Raw genomic sequence first — 13,390 nt, 5'->3', positions numbered from 1 at the left:
ACAGTAGGTGCTCAAGATCTGTCTTCAAAAGAATTAAGGCTGTAGTTTAATATAACCCTCAAGGTATATGTGCCTGTGATTATTAATGCCTATAAAGTTATCTCCAAGAAAGGAAACATTAATAAGCCTATATAAAAAGTTAATGTACACATATAGTTCACCCTCAAATATGTATGTCATTCAAATGCTAGCTGTATAGATTTATGGTCCAACTGTGACAAGAAACGGAAAAGTCTAAAACAGTCATGAAATAACCAGTCCATTTCTATTTTAAAACTGGCTTTTCACTTACATATGTCGTCGCTAAAGTGAAGCATAAATGTATCGGTGTTAGAAAACAATTGATACATATATACAGATAGATCTTTTGGTTGTGCATACAAATATTTCTAACATTCCTGAAATGGTTTTAGTCAAACAGTAGAATTTAAGAAAGCTGTATGCTGAACCATACCTTTTCTCATCATTAATAATCAAGCCTTAGCTGGGTGTAATGGGAGGCAAAGTCAAGAGTTTCTCTGTGAGTTCAAGGTTGGCCTGGTGAACATAGTGAGTTCCAGGACAGCAAGGACTACATAGGGAGACCCTGTCACAAAACAAGAAACAATAAAGTCTTAAAAATGTGGCTCCAAGCCGGGCGGTGGTGGCGCATGCCTTTAATCCCAGCACTCGGAGGCAGAGGCAGGTGGATCTCTGTGAGTTCGAGGCCAGCCTGGTCTACAAGAGTTAGTTTCAGGACAGACTCCAAAGCTACAGAGAAACCCTGTCTCGAAAAACAAAAACAAAAACAAAGTGGCTCCAGAAATATTTTTAGGCTGGGCATAGTGGTGAACACTTTTAATCCCAGGCAGAGGCAGGCAGAGCTCTCCTGAGTTCCAGTAAAGCCCAAGTTATAAAGTGGGACGAGAGAGAGAGAGAGAGACAGAGAGAGACAGAGAGAGAGACAGAGACACAGAGAGAGAGACAGAGACACAGAGAGAGACAAAGACAGAGAGAGACAGAGAGATATTGATTTACTTCTGGAACTCAATGTAAGAATACGCCCATGCTTCCCACAGGTCAGGGAACCCTGATTGCTCTTCGAGCTGATGAGGGAGAGGGACTTGATCGGGGGAGGGGGAGGGAAATGGGAGGCGGTGGTAGGGAGGAGGCAGAAATCCTTAATAAATAAATAAATTAAAAAAAAAAAAGAATACGCCCATGTTCAAATCCCCCAGTGCTCTCTCCTCCAACACCTGCTGACCTCTTCTCTGCCCAGACACCCACACACCCAGCTTAACTCTCAGAAGGAGTAAGAGCTGGCTTTAAATTGGTTAACTGGTCACTGTTCCCGAGTCTGCTGGATGGCAGGAGGATTTTCGGTTTTCATATTTTCATTAGGAAAGAGACCTCGGGCTCAGAAAGACTGACTTCTGTGCTGCTGAATCAACAGTCTATTACCTGAACTGCTTTTCACTAACAGTGAAAAAAAACAAGACTATGAAGTAGAAAAGGAAGCTATTTTATTCAACTATTAATAGCAGAAAATATCTATGTACACATTTCATAAGTCACCTCTACAATATGGCAATAGCTACTATATAAAATAATGGTTCATAACTCTATTTATAAGCATATACAGTTTTTATCTGTAAGAATTTTTAAAAAACCCACTTTACTAGTTAGTCAGCACCAATGTCGCTATAGCACAACAGACATCTCAGCCCTACTTGCGTCCTACTGAGCAACTTTCCCCCATCACTCTAGTGTAAAAGAATAAACACAACTTCAAAGATTCCAGAATCACATTCAACTTTCTTTGAAAGTTTCTAGCCATAAGAGCACTCATTCCTTCACCTTTTATTTGTTTGTTTCTTAGAGACAGGGTTTCTGTAACAGTCCTGGTTGTCCTGGAACTCACTCAGTAGACCAGACTGGCCTTGAACTCAGAGATCCGCCTGCCTCTGCCTGAGTGCTGGGGTTAAAGTGATGCACCCACACACCCCGGGCAATACTCATTCCTTCTAACGGTCAGATCTGGTTATTACATGTATCATTCAATAGAAGCCAATGAACAAGAGTCTAATTTTAAGCTATTCTTTTATCCTTACAAAATGGTTTTGCTTTCATCTATGGTGCTGCAATCACAATATTTATTTAGTTATAAAGAGGATTTAATAACTGTCTTGCTCAGTTTTTGTCAACTTGACATACACTAAAGTCACCCATGAAGAGGGAACCCCAACTGAAGAACTACCTCCATCAGACTCGCCTATGGGAATGTCTGTAGGGTACTTACAAAATTAGTAACTGATGTGGTAGGGCTCAGCCCACACCTCATGGGCGGTGCCATTCCTGGGTAAGCTGGCCTGGGTTGTATAAGAAAGTAAGCCGAGCAAGCCATAAAAAAAAAAAAATCAATAAGCAGCGTCTTCTGTGGCCTCTGCTTCGGTTCTCATATAATCGTTCCCAGAAAGTTTTCCTTGTACACAAAGAAAAAGGCCCTCATGTATCTGTATGTGTCTCTGCATATGCGCATACAAATAAATATATAAGACAGTCCACTGACTCTTCACCTTTAGGCTACTGTGAAGATGTTTTCAAACATTTGGTGAAATCCAGTGGTGTCTCAGTAGCAGCTTCATTGCAATATCTTTTGATTAGTTGATTTAAATCTTCATTCAAAAATGAGTCTCCTTGTAAAAATTTATCCTGGAAAAAAAAGGTTAAAATTAATAGTTAAAACTACTCATATTGTGCTAGGCGGTGGTGGTGGCACCCACCTTTAATCCCAGCACTAAGGAGGCAGAGGCAGGTGGGTCTGTGAGTTCAAGGCCAGTCTGGTCTACAAAGTGAGTTCCAGACCAGCCAGAGCTAAACACAGTGAGTTTCTTTGTCTCAAAACAAACAAACAAACAAGAACAACAAAAAAGAAATACAGTAATGAGAGATGTCCAGTCAGGTCTTGGACCATCCCATAGTGAAAGAAAATCTTATCAACTATCAACCATCTCTACAGAATTTCAGCCCCGTGCAACCAACCAACTCCTCAACTCCTAGAGCCAGGCCTTTGCGGTCAATACCTGTAGTATCAATTCATGGAAGGCTAAGGCAAAACAATCGGAAGTTCAAGTCACCATGGACTACAAAGCAATACTCTTGTCTCAAAAAAAGGAAAAAAGAAAAGAAAACTGGCAGTTGAATTGATAATAAATACACTGATTTAATGTTTATTTCCTCTATTAAAAAAAGTATCACATACCTTCTTTTTAGAGTTTGAAGGTTCCACAGGAGGATTGAACGTCATTGCTGCCATGCTGTAAGTCTCAAAAAGTTCAACTGAAGATCTATAATTTAAGAAATATTAAGATTTGCAGAGAAACTACTGTTAGGTATATGACTTTTTAAGAGCTACACTGTATCTGAAGAATAACATCAAGCATTCAACCAACTCATTCATTTAACATACAAACTAGTCAGGCTTGGTGGCGCATGTCTTTAATCCTAGCAATTTAGAGGCAGAGGCAGGCGAATCTCTGCAAATTCAAGGCCAGCCTGGTCTACAAAGCAGTTCTTGGACTGCCAGAGGTACTTAGAGAGGCCCTGTCTCAACACTAAATAAATAAAACCTAACTCCTCTGTAGTATCAACACTATCTTACTAAAGTTACCTCAGAAAAATCTAGTATTCACACTCAGAAATGCAGGCCTACAGCCCAGGAAGATTGCTAAGCAGATGTCGACCAGCTCGTATGATTGAATCCAATTTCAACTAGTGATATTGATGATAAGCAATTAAATCTGTCACTGGAACTAGAGGAAGGAAACAGACTTGTCATCGATTGACTTTAAATATCACTCAACCCTTCAGCTATTAACCTGGATGAAAAACAAGGACAGGACATTCACAACAGAAAATATGTCAATACCCAGACCATGTAAGTAAACCTTGGTCAGCTGGGGTTACTAGGAGCCACATTACTCTAATGAGAGACGCAAGGACTGCACTCACACCCCAAGCTTCATTCCCCAAGAGAAGAAAGCATTTTCCACTGACCAAGCCTTACAGACAAACCTGGGCTTCATCTTACCCCAGAAAAGGAAAACTGGCACAGAGGAGGCAAATGATCAAGACGATTAATGAAAAAACACAGAAGAATTACTAAAAACAATGACGAAGAATCTACTCTTTTCCCTTTTTAAAAAAGGAGTGTTAGTCGGGGTCTGGCTGAGGACATGACTCAATGAACAGCGCTTAGCCAGTGCATGCCAGAGCTATACTTATGTTCCTTGTGATGCACAAGTTAAAAAAAAAAAGGAACAAGGCTAGAGGTAGACATGGGAGGCTGTGAAAAAGAAAAAGCAGCCTCTGTATTTGGTAAGGCCAAGAATTATCTCTATTTCCTACAAAGGACTTATAGAAATCAGTAAAGTTGACCCTCATTTGGAGGGCACAGCAGCTAACTATATTAGCAATTTAAAAATACAAAATAGGTTGATTCAGTGGTTAACTTTAATTTTAGGGAATGTGATGCATTCTTCTGACCCCCTGAAGCACCCAGCACATATGTAGTGCACAGACATGTGTGGGCATAACACTCATAAACACAAATAAATCTAATTTTTTTCATTTGAAATAACTAAATCTAATATTTCAAGACAAGCACGAAAAGTGAATTTTAAGTGAATTCTTCCAATCTTAAAAGGTAACAACTAGCCAGGCACAGTGGTGCACACCTGTAATCCCAAGTGCTTGGGAGGTGGAGGCAAGAGGATCAAGAGTGTAAGTTCATCACACATAAATACATTCTTATATGGTTAATTTTATGGCCATTCTGGGTTCCATGAACCCTGTCTTGAACAATTAAACAAAATTCCATTTTTGTTCAGACTTTAAAGACAGTATGAAATCAGTAGCCTAAAATTCATATGATATCTAAATTTTTAAAAAATCTATGGGCTTATAAAAAGAAAAAAGAAAAACCTGGTGCAGGGCAAACTGCTTGGCTGCTAAAATGCTTATCATACAATCACGCAGATCTGAGTTCAATCCTTGTCACCATATTAAAAAGAAAAATAAAAGAAGCCACGTGTAGTTATTTGTAATTCCCAAATTGGATGGCAGGGGTTCACTGGCCAGCAAGTCTAAATCCTATTTCAAAATAATAACGTGGCTGGCTTCTGAGGAACAATAGACAATTTGACCCCTAGCCTCTCAAAGCTCTTATACACACATGCACCTGTAAACACACACACACACACACTTACACACAAATATAAAAGGGCAAAGTCCAGTTACAGAGTTTTTTAAGTCTTAGAATAAGTTGGTGCTTTGGGTTTGATCCCAAGCACAAAAAACCAAAACAAAACAAACAAAAAGAAATCCTAAACAGGTCAGGTGACACACATTTTAGCCCTTGGGAGGCAGAATCAAGTGGATTTCTGAGTTCCAGGCCAGCCAAGGTGACACAGTGAGAACCTGTCTCGACAAGCAGAAACATAAAGCAATGCACTATCAGACGGTACCTTCGGCTCAGTTCAGGCTTGAGGGCCTCGGAGCCTTCAGACGGGGCCCCAGCGAGCAGGTGAGCTGCAAATCTTTGCACGACAGGATGGTAATGCCTCTGAAGAGGAAAGAGACATTATTCGCAGGTCAGTACTTCCTAAAACACAAGCTACAGCTTATTTTGCAACTTTCTTAAAAAAAACAAAAACATGTATACAAATCACATAAGGGTATTGCCTTTGGACCAGGAAATTTGCTGTGAGATTCAATCTCCTACAAATGCCAGGGAAGCTTCACCCATGGTACCTCAACAGTATGGCTGCCTAAACAAGGGCAGCCTGCCAATGTGAAAGGAGACATTCTGACAAGGGCCCTATGCCTAGACAAAGCGCTACAGGTAACTAGGGACTGCAGAGAGTGGGAGAATTAGTCTTCCCCAGGGTTGATTGCCTTAACTGGTTATCCAATACCAAGTGGTTGGCCCTGAAATCATAATATATACGAAATGATCAACAGATTTGGCAAGTTGTATTTATGCATTTATGTGTAAGTATTTATGTATTTATATTATATATAATTTGTATATGTATGTTTGTGTGTATATAAGTATATATATATAAACACACACATATATATAAACAATAAAGAAAGAGGTCATTAATTTGATAGGGAATTAGGGGAGGTGGACATGAGAGGGGATAGAGAAAAGAAATGGAAAGGGAAAATGATATAACTATTCTTTAATTTTAAAAAGTAAAATTTTTAAAAGGCTAAAGAAAATTACTAGCCAGGTGTGGTAGAGCACACCTTTAATACCAGCACTTGGGAGGGAGAGGTCTCACAGAGTTCTCTGAGTTCTAGGACAGCCAGGGATACAAAGAGTCCCTGACTCAAACAAAACAGAATACCTTCATTCTCAGGATTAAAATACATATCTGGGGATTGGAGAGATGGCTTAGTGGTTAAGAGCACTGACTGCCCTTCCAGTGGAGCCAGGTTCGATTCCCAGCGCCAGTATGGCAGCTGTCTGTAGCTCCAATTCCAAGAGGAACCAACACCCTCTTTTGGCCTCCATGGGCACTGCATGCATGGTACACTTGTATACATGCAGTCAAAACACTCATACACAAAATAATGTAAAAAAAATATATACACATTTGTGAAATGACCAAGTTAACAGTATATAAAAGAACCATCAAAAGACAGTTTCTATTTCATAGTGAAAAATAATTTACCACAGTTTCTATAGGGCTCACTCTAATGCTGGCCTCACTATAGGATCCTGGCACTGTAGGTGAACCTCCTTTGCAATGGAGTCTATCGAAGTCTCCTTGTAGGATCCAATACAGTATAAATACGCCTGGTAAGAAATATCTGAATAGTGTTAGGGAATCTTCAATAAATCTCTATAAGCTCATGACAAGTCTACCACACTCTCTCCTGTTTCAGAAAACTACTCAAGAGAAGACATTCCAGAGCACATATATGAGCGCTCTGGCAGTAACATGTGAGGAAAGAGAGGAGAAAGGAGGAGGGGGGAGGGGATGAAGGACGGAGGGAAGGAAGGGCCCCTCACCCGCAGTGTATGTAGCTCCCACAGTGCGGTGTTCTGTGCATTGCAGTACTCTGGCTCCTCCAGCTCAGGCAGGAACACCCCACTGCCCTGAGACTCGTTATCAAGCAACAGATCTGTCCTGGGAAAAGTCTGCAACATCACATGAAAAGGAAGAATTAACTAAGTTAAAGAACGAAACTGGCCCATTCTTACATTTAAATTTGTGGTTATACTAAGGGCTACAATTTTACATCTTTCAAGCCTAGTTTTAATAAGAAATAATTTACATCTGTATCATTTGGTTTGGAGAGATTTATCAAATCTTCAAAGATAGCATATTCTTTCCACCTTCCAATCTCACTTTAGCAAATCTTTTTTTTTTTTTTTTTTTGGCTTTTTGAAACAGGACAATCCTAGCTGTCCTGAAACTAAACTCTGCAGACTAGGCTGGCCTCAAACTCAGAGAGATTCACTTGCCTCTGCCTCCTGAGTGCTGGGATTAAAGGCATGAGCCACCATCAACTGGCAAAGAATTTTTGTTACAGAAATATTACAGCATTATTTATTTTTTAAATTTTTTATCCATTTTACATACCAACTACTACAGATCCCCTCCCTCCTCTCATTCCACTCCCCCAACCCATCCCTCATCCACTCCCCCAACCATTTCTCCCATGGAGAGTCAACAAAGCCTGGCACATTAAGTTGAGGCAGACCAAGCCCCTCCCCGCCCCCCATCAAGGCTGAGCAAGGCATATAGCATTACTTATGAGCAATTTCTATATTCATTAGGAAAACAAAGAAGCAGCTGTGAATGAGGAACCCACTTCTGCCTATTTCTTAACACACAATAGTGTATCGGGCACACTGCAAGTGGGCAGCAGGGTGGGCAATAAGCTGGACAGTAACTAGGGCATGCCGGCTGCTCCACCTTTACAGTCCACCAGCACCGCTGCTGAGTGACTTCTGTGACTGCTGGCTGAGTCACTTCCCTCCTCTGCACCCTTAGCCCAGCTGAAAAGCGGAACGAGTAAGAATTGCTAGAGTTATCTCAGTTATAAAAACCAAGTAATGTCTTGTTTGTGAAGAGCTTGTAACAATGATAAGTGCACTGTAAGAACTGTGTTTGTGAAACAAAGGACTAAAAAACCTTAATCATTAAAAACATAAAGTAGGAAATTTATACTGACATGAAAATATCTTTTATTATTCACTCTAAACCCAGTATATTACACAATTCACATCACGTCCTTTCCATGCTTGTATGCTGCACAGACGCTCATACAGGGCAGTAAGGACAGACACCAAGTGGTGAAAATGGCTGCCTCAGGGGGTATCGTAAACTGCTTTGTTTCTGTTAGTACCTGATTTTGTTACAAATATGAGTTCCCTCCCCCCTTTTTTTAAAAGAAATGTGATCTTACTAAGCTGGTGTCATGTGCCTTTAATCCCAGCACTTGGGAGGCAAAAGCAGTCAGGTACTTTGTGAGTCTGAGGCCAGACTGGTCTGCATAGCTAGTTCCAGGCCAGCACTACAAAGTGAGACCCTGACTCAAATGAGAAAGACAGGCTCCCAGGCTGCTATTCAGACTGGCCTAAAACTCCTGGGCTTGAGCTGTCCTCCTGCATCAGTCCCCGGTGTAACTGTAGGTACGAACTACTGCACCTGGCTAGGAATTATTTTAGTAACAATGATAACTATCAAGGACAGAGACACACAAACAAGCACAGTGCAGCACACCACGAAAACTTGGCTCAATTTCCTCACACCGGTACTTACATGCATCAATATTCTGGTAGTCGCTAAAAGGCCAATGCTTGAATTTGGAAGAACCTGCAGAGCAAGCGTACAGAGGCGCTTGATGAAGGCAAGAGCTCGCTGATGAGAAACCTGCTTTCTGCGCTTGGTTAGCATGACATCAAGGCAGTGGAGTACAATCTCAATACCATCGTTGGTAGCACCTAGAACAGACATCCTTCAGAGTCAATGTCATTATGCTTTTATTATGCAACTACCTGAACTCCAGAAAACCCGCAAGATGAATCATTATCCTGCTGCAAATCATCCTCCTACTCAGTAGAGCAATGCTCAGAGATGCTCCGGGCTGCATTTACAGCACTCCCTGTCAACCCCAAAAGTTCTTTTACCCCCAAGTCTTATATAACATTAACTACAGACACAGCAAGAATAAGCCCGCATTTTATGCACCAGATCCTATTTCTCATCAGCTACAATTATGATCATAACATAGTCTCAGACTACACATACGTACCAAAAAAGAATCTTCTAAGAACATACCTGCGTGTAATTTAAACAATGTCTTGTAGAGATGTGTATAGAATTTCATCGGGTCAATATTTAGAACATCACCTTTGAGATGACAACACAAATTAGGTTAAGTTACAGTCTTCAGGAATAAAGCAAATAAAACCTAAGACAGCAACTCACCTTGTCCAGAAAGAATATGAAAAGCAGTCTGAACACAGTGAAGACTTTCTTGATAACTTAGGTTCTTTAAAAAAAAAAAAATTGGCAACTAAGAATGATTGTTACCATTTCTATCATGAAAAAACAATCCACTAATAGCTACTTACACCAGACTCAATTAGGGTATGAAGAACCACTAACAAATCATCAAAGAACTCCACATTTATAAGATGTGCAAACCTAGAGTCAAATAAAACTGAGTTACTAAATAATCCAAAAGCAGAAATAAAACAAGTAAAAATAGCTTGACTTTAAAACTGCATTTTAAATATTACTTACTTCAAACTGTTAGTCATAATGGATATAGGAGATCACTGACAGCTTTCCCTTAATTCAGCCTGGCCTGCCCCTGCCTCCCGAGTGCTGGGATTAAAAGGCGTGCACCACCATCGCCTGGCCAGACTGACCTTTTACACAGTTCTCACACTGCTAGACATTATACTTGGTAGGAATAGATGAGGCCTCAGTGAAAATACTCTGTCCTGAGAAACACCTTACCAAGAGCAGACGACTGCCCTGACTAAATGCATTAGGTTCTACAGACCACAAGGAGGCAGCAGAAATAACTTCTTAGGAAACAGGAAGCAGTAAAAAAAGAAAGAATTCTGCTGGGCGGTGGTGGCGCATGCTTTTAATCGCAGCACTCTGGAGGCAGAGGCAGTCGAATCTCTGTGAGTTCGAAGCCAGTCTGATCTACAGAGTGAATTCCAGGATAGCCAGGGCTACACAAAAAATCCTGTCTCAAAAAAGAAAATAAAACAAAAAAGAAAAAAAGAAAGAAAGGATTCTGCCATTTATGAGAACATGGACTTTGGTGGTTGAGGGAGCTACAGCCAGGTAGTGCACATACAAGGTCTCAGGTTCAAGCCTTGGTACTTAACCTGGGAATGTAGACACTATTACAGCTTGAAAATAAAATGGAAACATTGTTGCACTGGTGACTAATGACTGTGTGACACTACACTGCGTCACTTGACTGCCCTAGGCGTCTATGACTAAGGCAGCAGAGTTCAGGAATCTTCTCAGCTGGGAAGTGTTAGCATACTCTACACTACTAAACATCAGGCACAAAAGTACTGCTGGGCGGTGGTAGCACGCGCCTTTAATCCTAGCACTCGGGATATAGAGGCAGACGGATCTCTGTGAGCTCGAGGTTAGCCTGGTCTACAGAGCTAGTTCCAGGACAGTCCCCAAAGCTACAGAGAAACCCTGTCTCAAAAAACCAAAAAAAAAAAAAAAAAAGTCTGTTAAAGCTGTGTAAACCTCTGAACAAAGAAGTGAGAGATTCCACACATACTGCTACCAATTTTGTGAGAAGCAATGTGGCATTTTTTTTAACCATAATTTAAAATGAGAACACCCTTTCATCTGGAAATATGTGTGCACAAGTACATGAAGACATAAATGTATTCTCTGGTCTGAGGATGTAGCTCAGTTGGCAGACTGCATGCCTAGCATGCACAAGGTTCAGGGTTCAAGCCTCAGCACTGAATAAACTGGATGGTGGTGTATGCCTAGAACCCCAGCACTTGGGAAGTGGAGGCAGAATAATCATAAGTTCAAGGTCATCTTTGACTACACAAGTTTGAGGCTAGCCTGGGCTACCTGAGGCCTTTCTTCAAAAGTCCCAAAGATAAAAAGAAAAAAAGTCCGAAAAAAACGGTCCCTACATGTTACCATGGAAAAATCTCCCGAGTAACTTAAAGGAACGTACAGGATACTACAAAACAGTCTTCCACTTATTTCAAAAAAGACAAGCAGAGACAGAAACACAAACACATACATGGGAGCAGAAGCTTATTTTAAATTCCATATTCTTTTGGGCTTGTAAAATAAGCATATATTATTTGAATAAGAAAGCCCACTTTTTTAAAGAATTAGGGAATTAACCATAAAAAAAAAAAAACAGATGTCAGGAACCAGGAATGATGGTTCACACCTCCATGCGATAAGTTAAAGGCAGCTTCTAGGCTAGCCTGGAATACAGAGTAAAATCCAAGTCAAAGCAAAACAAAATCACTGCAGTAGAAACAATCCCTCCTTTGCTCCGTCTTCTTGGGAGGCTTCCAATGACAATGGCATTACGTTTCATAGGGAAGCACAGGCGTGTGAGCTCCAGTCACAAGTGGCTGTAAAGACCAGAACTATTGCTTCCAGCCAGAGATATATTTCTAAGATGATTTCTAAATCTCTGCTGCTAAACATGGCTAACATTGCTAAAGTTTATTTTTTTAAGATTTATTTATTTATTAAGTATACAGTGGTCTGCCTGCATATGTCCCTGCAGGCCAGAAGAGGGCACCAGATCTCATTACAGATGGTTGTGAGCCACCATGTGGTTGCTGGGAATTGAACTCAGGACCTTTGGAAGTACAGTCAGTGCTCTTAAGCTCTGAGCCATCTCTCCAGTCATATGGCTAAAGTTTCAAGTTTCATCTGTAGAATGGCATCAAGAACTGAGTGGTGAATCTTAAGAATTCCAGAAACATATAAAGTAGAAAGAAAAAAAGGGAAATTTTAAAAAAGTTTGAAATGAGAAAAGCAAAACCCCCTCAAGGAAAGGCTGCTGCATAAAAAAGGAATGAGAAGGGGAGCATTAGGACAGCACCGGGGACATGCAGAGAGACAGTTTTGCTACCAGTACATATGTGCAAAGGGTCTAAAGGGTTCAGCCTAACATAGTCCTTACTTGGCAAGACCTTCCAGAACTGCTGGCAGAAGAGGTGACCTCTGGGCCTTCTTCAAAATTCTGAAGTAGGTCACAAACACAATATTCAGAGTCTCTGTGTGCTGGCAGAGAAATCAGAAAAGAGCACCTTAGAAGCAGCAAGTAGCTCTCCTGAGTGAGACAAGTTCAGCTTTCCTTTCCCTTTTCATCCCTCCCACAATTCAGACTTTGAAACAAGACATACGTCTAGTGATCTCAAAACCTGAAGGCATCTCATTGTACTTTCTTATATGTCACAAACATTATCTAGCTAAGACCCATGAAATAAACCAAAATGATATAACTTTAAGTTGAAACCATTTATAATTAAAGTCATTTAGTAAAACATCTTGGGAGTATGACAGAGTGGAAGGAAGTGCCTACCAGTTTCAGCTTTCTCTCAGTGCTCTCTGAAGCTTCAGCCTCCCGAAGTTCCCGCTCCAGTTTCTCCTCTGCTTTCTTCCACTGAAAAGACAAAGCAGGGGGTGGGTAAGAAATACATACCAGTGAAGGCAAAAATGGGGTAGGGTGTCAACACTCTACACGGTAAGACCACTTATGGTCTAAGAATATAAATAAGAGCAGAGGCAGAAAAAAAATAGATATGATACACAAGCGAGCTAAATTGGTAACGCTGGTTGCCCCTAGGAAAAAGGTGGAAGGATGAAATCAGAGAAAGAGGGACAGAGAGGATTCCTACTCTAACTCTGGTAACAAGTGAATGTTTATAAAGATTGCCCAGCATTAGCAGGCAGCGTAGCACACACCTTTAATCCCAGCACTGGGGAGGCAGAGGCAGGAGGATCTCTGTGAGTTCAAGGCCAGCCTAATCTACAAGAGCTAGTTCCAGGACAGGCTCCAAAGCTACTGAAAAACCATCTCAAAAAACCAAAAGGTTGCTCAGCATTATGAACTTTTTACATGTGCTACACGTATCATCTCATATAAACTGTAAACTGACCCTAACAGTAGGTACTATTTGCCCTTCTTCAAAAGTGTCAGAAAGGAAAAGTGACTGGATTTCAAGCCAGATTTAAGAGACCAGAACTTGTCCATAAAACAAGTGGATCAATAAAAACTCAAGTGAGTGCACCCTTTCTGTCAAGGAAAATGAAATCTGTATTTCATGACTCTAAACTGCTTCTCCTAGACACCC

General features: G+C 40.8%; 1 protein-coding gene across 1 annotated transcript in view; it reads right to left on the bottom strand.

Moving 5' to 3' along the window:
* Window positions 1-1,485: 1,485 nt before the first annotated feature.
* Noc3l (NOC3 like DNA replication regulator) overlaps window positions 1,486-13,390 on the bottom strand; it is a 35,126-nt gene continuing 23,221 nt past the window's right edge. Inside the window, exons 12-21 of the mRNA XM_041661349.1 lie at window positions 12,619-12,699; window positions 12,217-12,317; window positions 9,635-9,707; window positions 9,489-9,552; window positions 9,339-9,410; window positions 8,820-9,001; window positions 7,061-7,189; window positions 5,505-5,602; window positions 3,242-3,326; window positions 1,486-2,691 (exon numbers count right to left, since the gene is read on the bottom strand). Coding sequence (XP_041517283.1) covers window positions 2,563-2,691; window positions 3,242-3,326; window positions 5,505-5,602; window positions 7,061-7,189; window positions 8,820-9,001; window positions 9,339-9,410; window positions 9,489-9,552; window positions 9,635-9,707; window positions 12,217-12,317; window positions 12,619-12,699 — 1,014 coding nt within the window. The 3' untranslated portion in view covers window positions 1,486-2,562. The remainder of the gene's footprint in view (window positions 2,692-3,241; window positions 3,327-5,504; window positions 5,603-7,060; window positions 7,190-8,819; window positions 9,002-9,338; window positions 9,411-9,488; window positions 9,553-9,634; window positions 9,708-12,216; window positions 12,318-12,618; window positions 12,700-13,390) is intronic.

This window comes from Microtus oregoni, unplaced genomic scaffold, assembly GCF_018167655.1.
Source record: "Microtus oregoni isolate MIOR12 unplaced genomic scaffold, Mior012 000012F_ref0000307, whole genome shotgun sequence".
Lineage (NCBI taxonomy): Eukaryota > Metazoa > Chordata > Mammalia > Rodentia > Cricetidae > Microtus > Microtus oregoni.
Note: the sequence above shows the minus strand (reverse complement) of the source record. Positions and strands in the feature narration are given on the sequence as shown.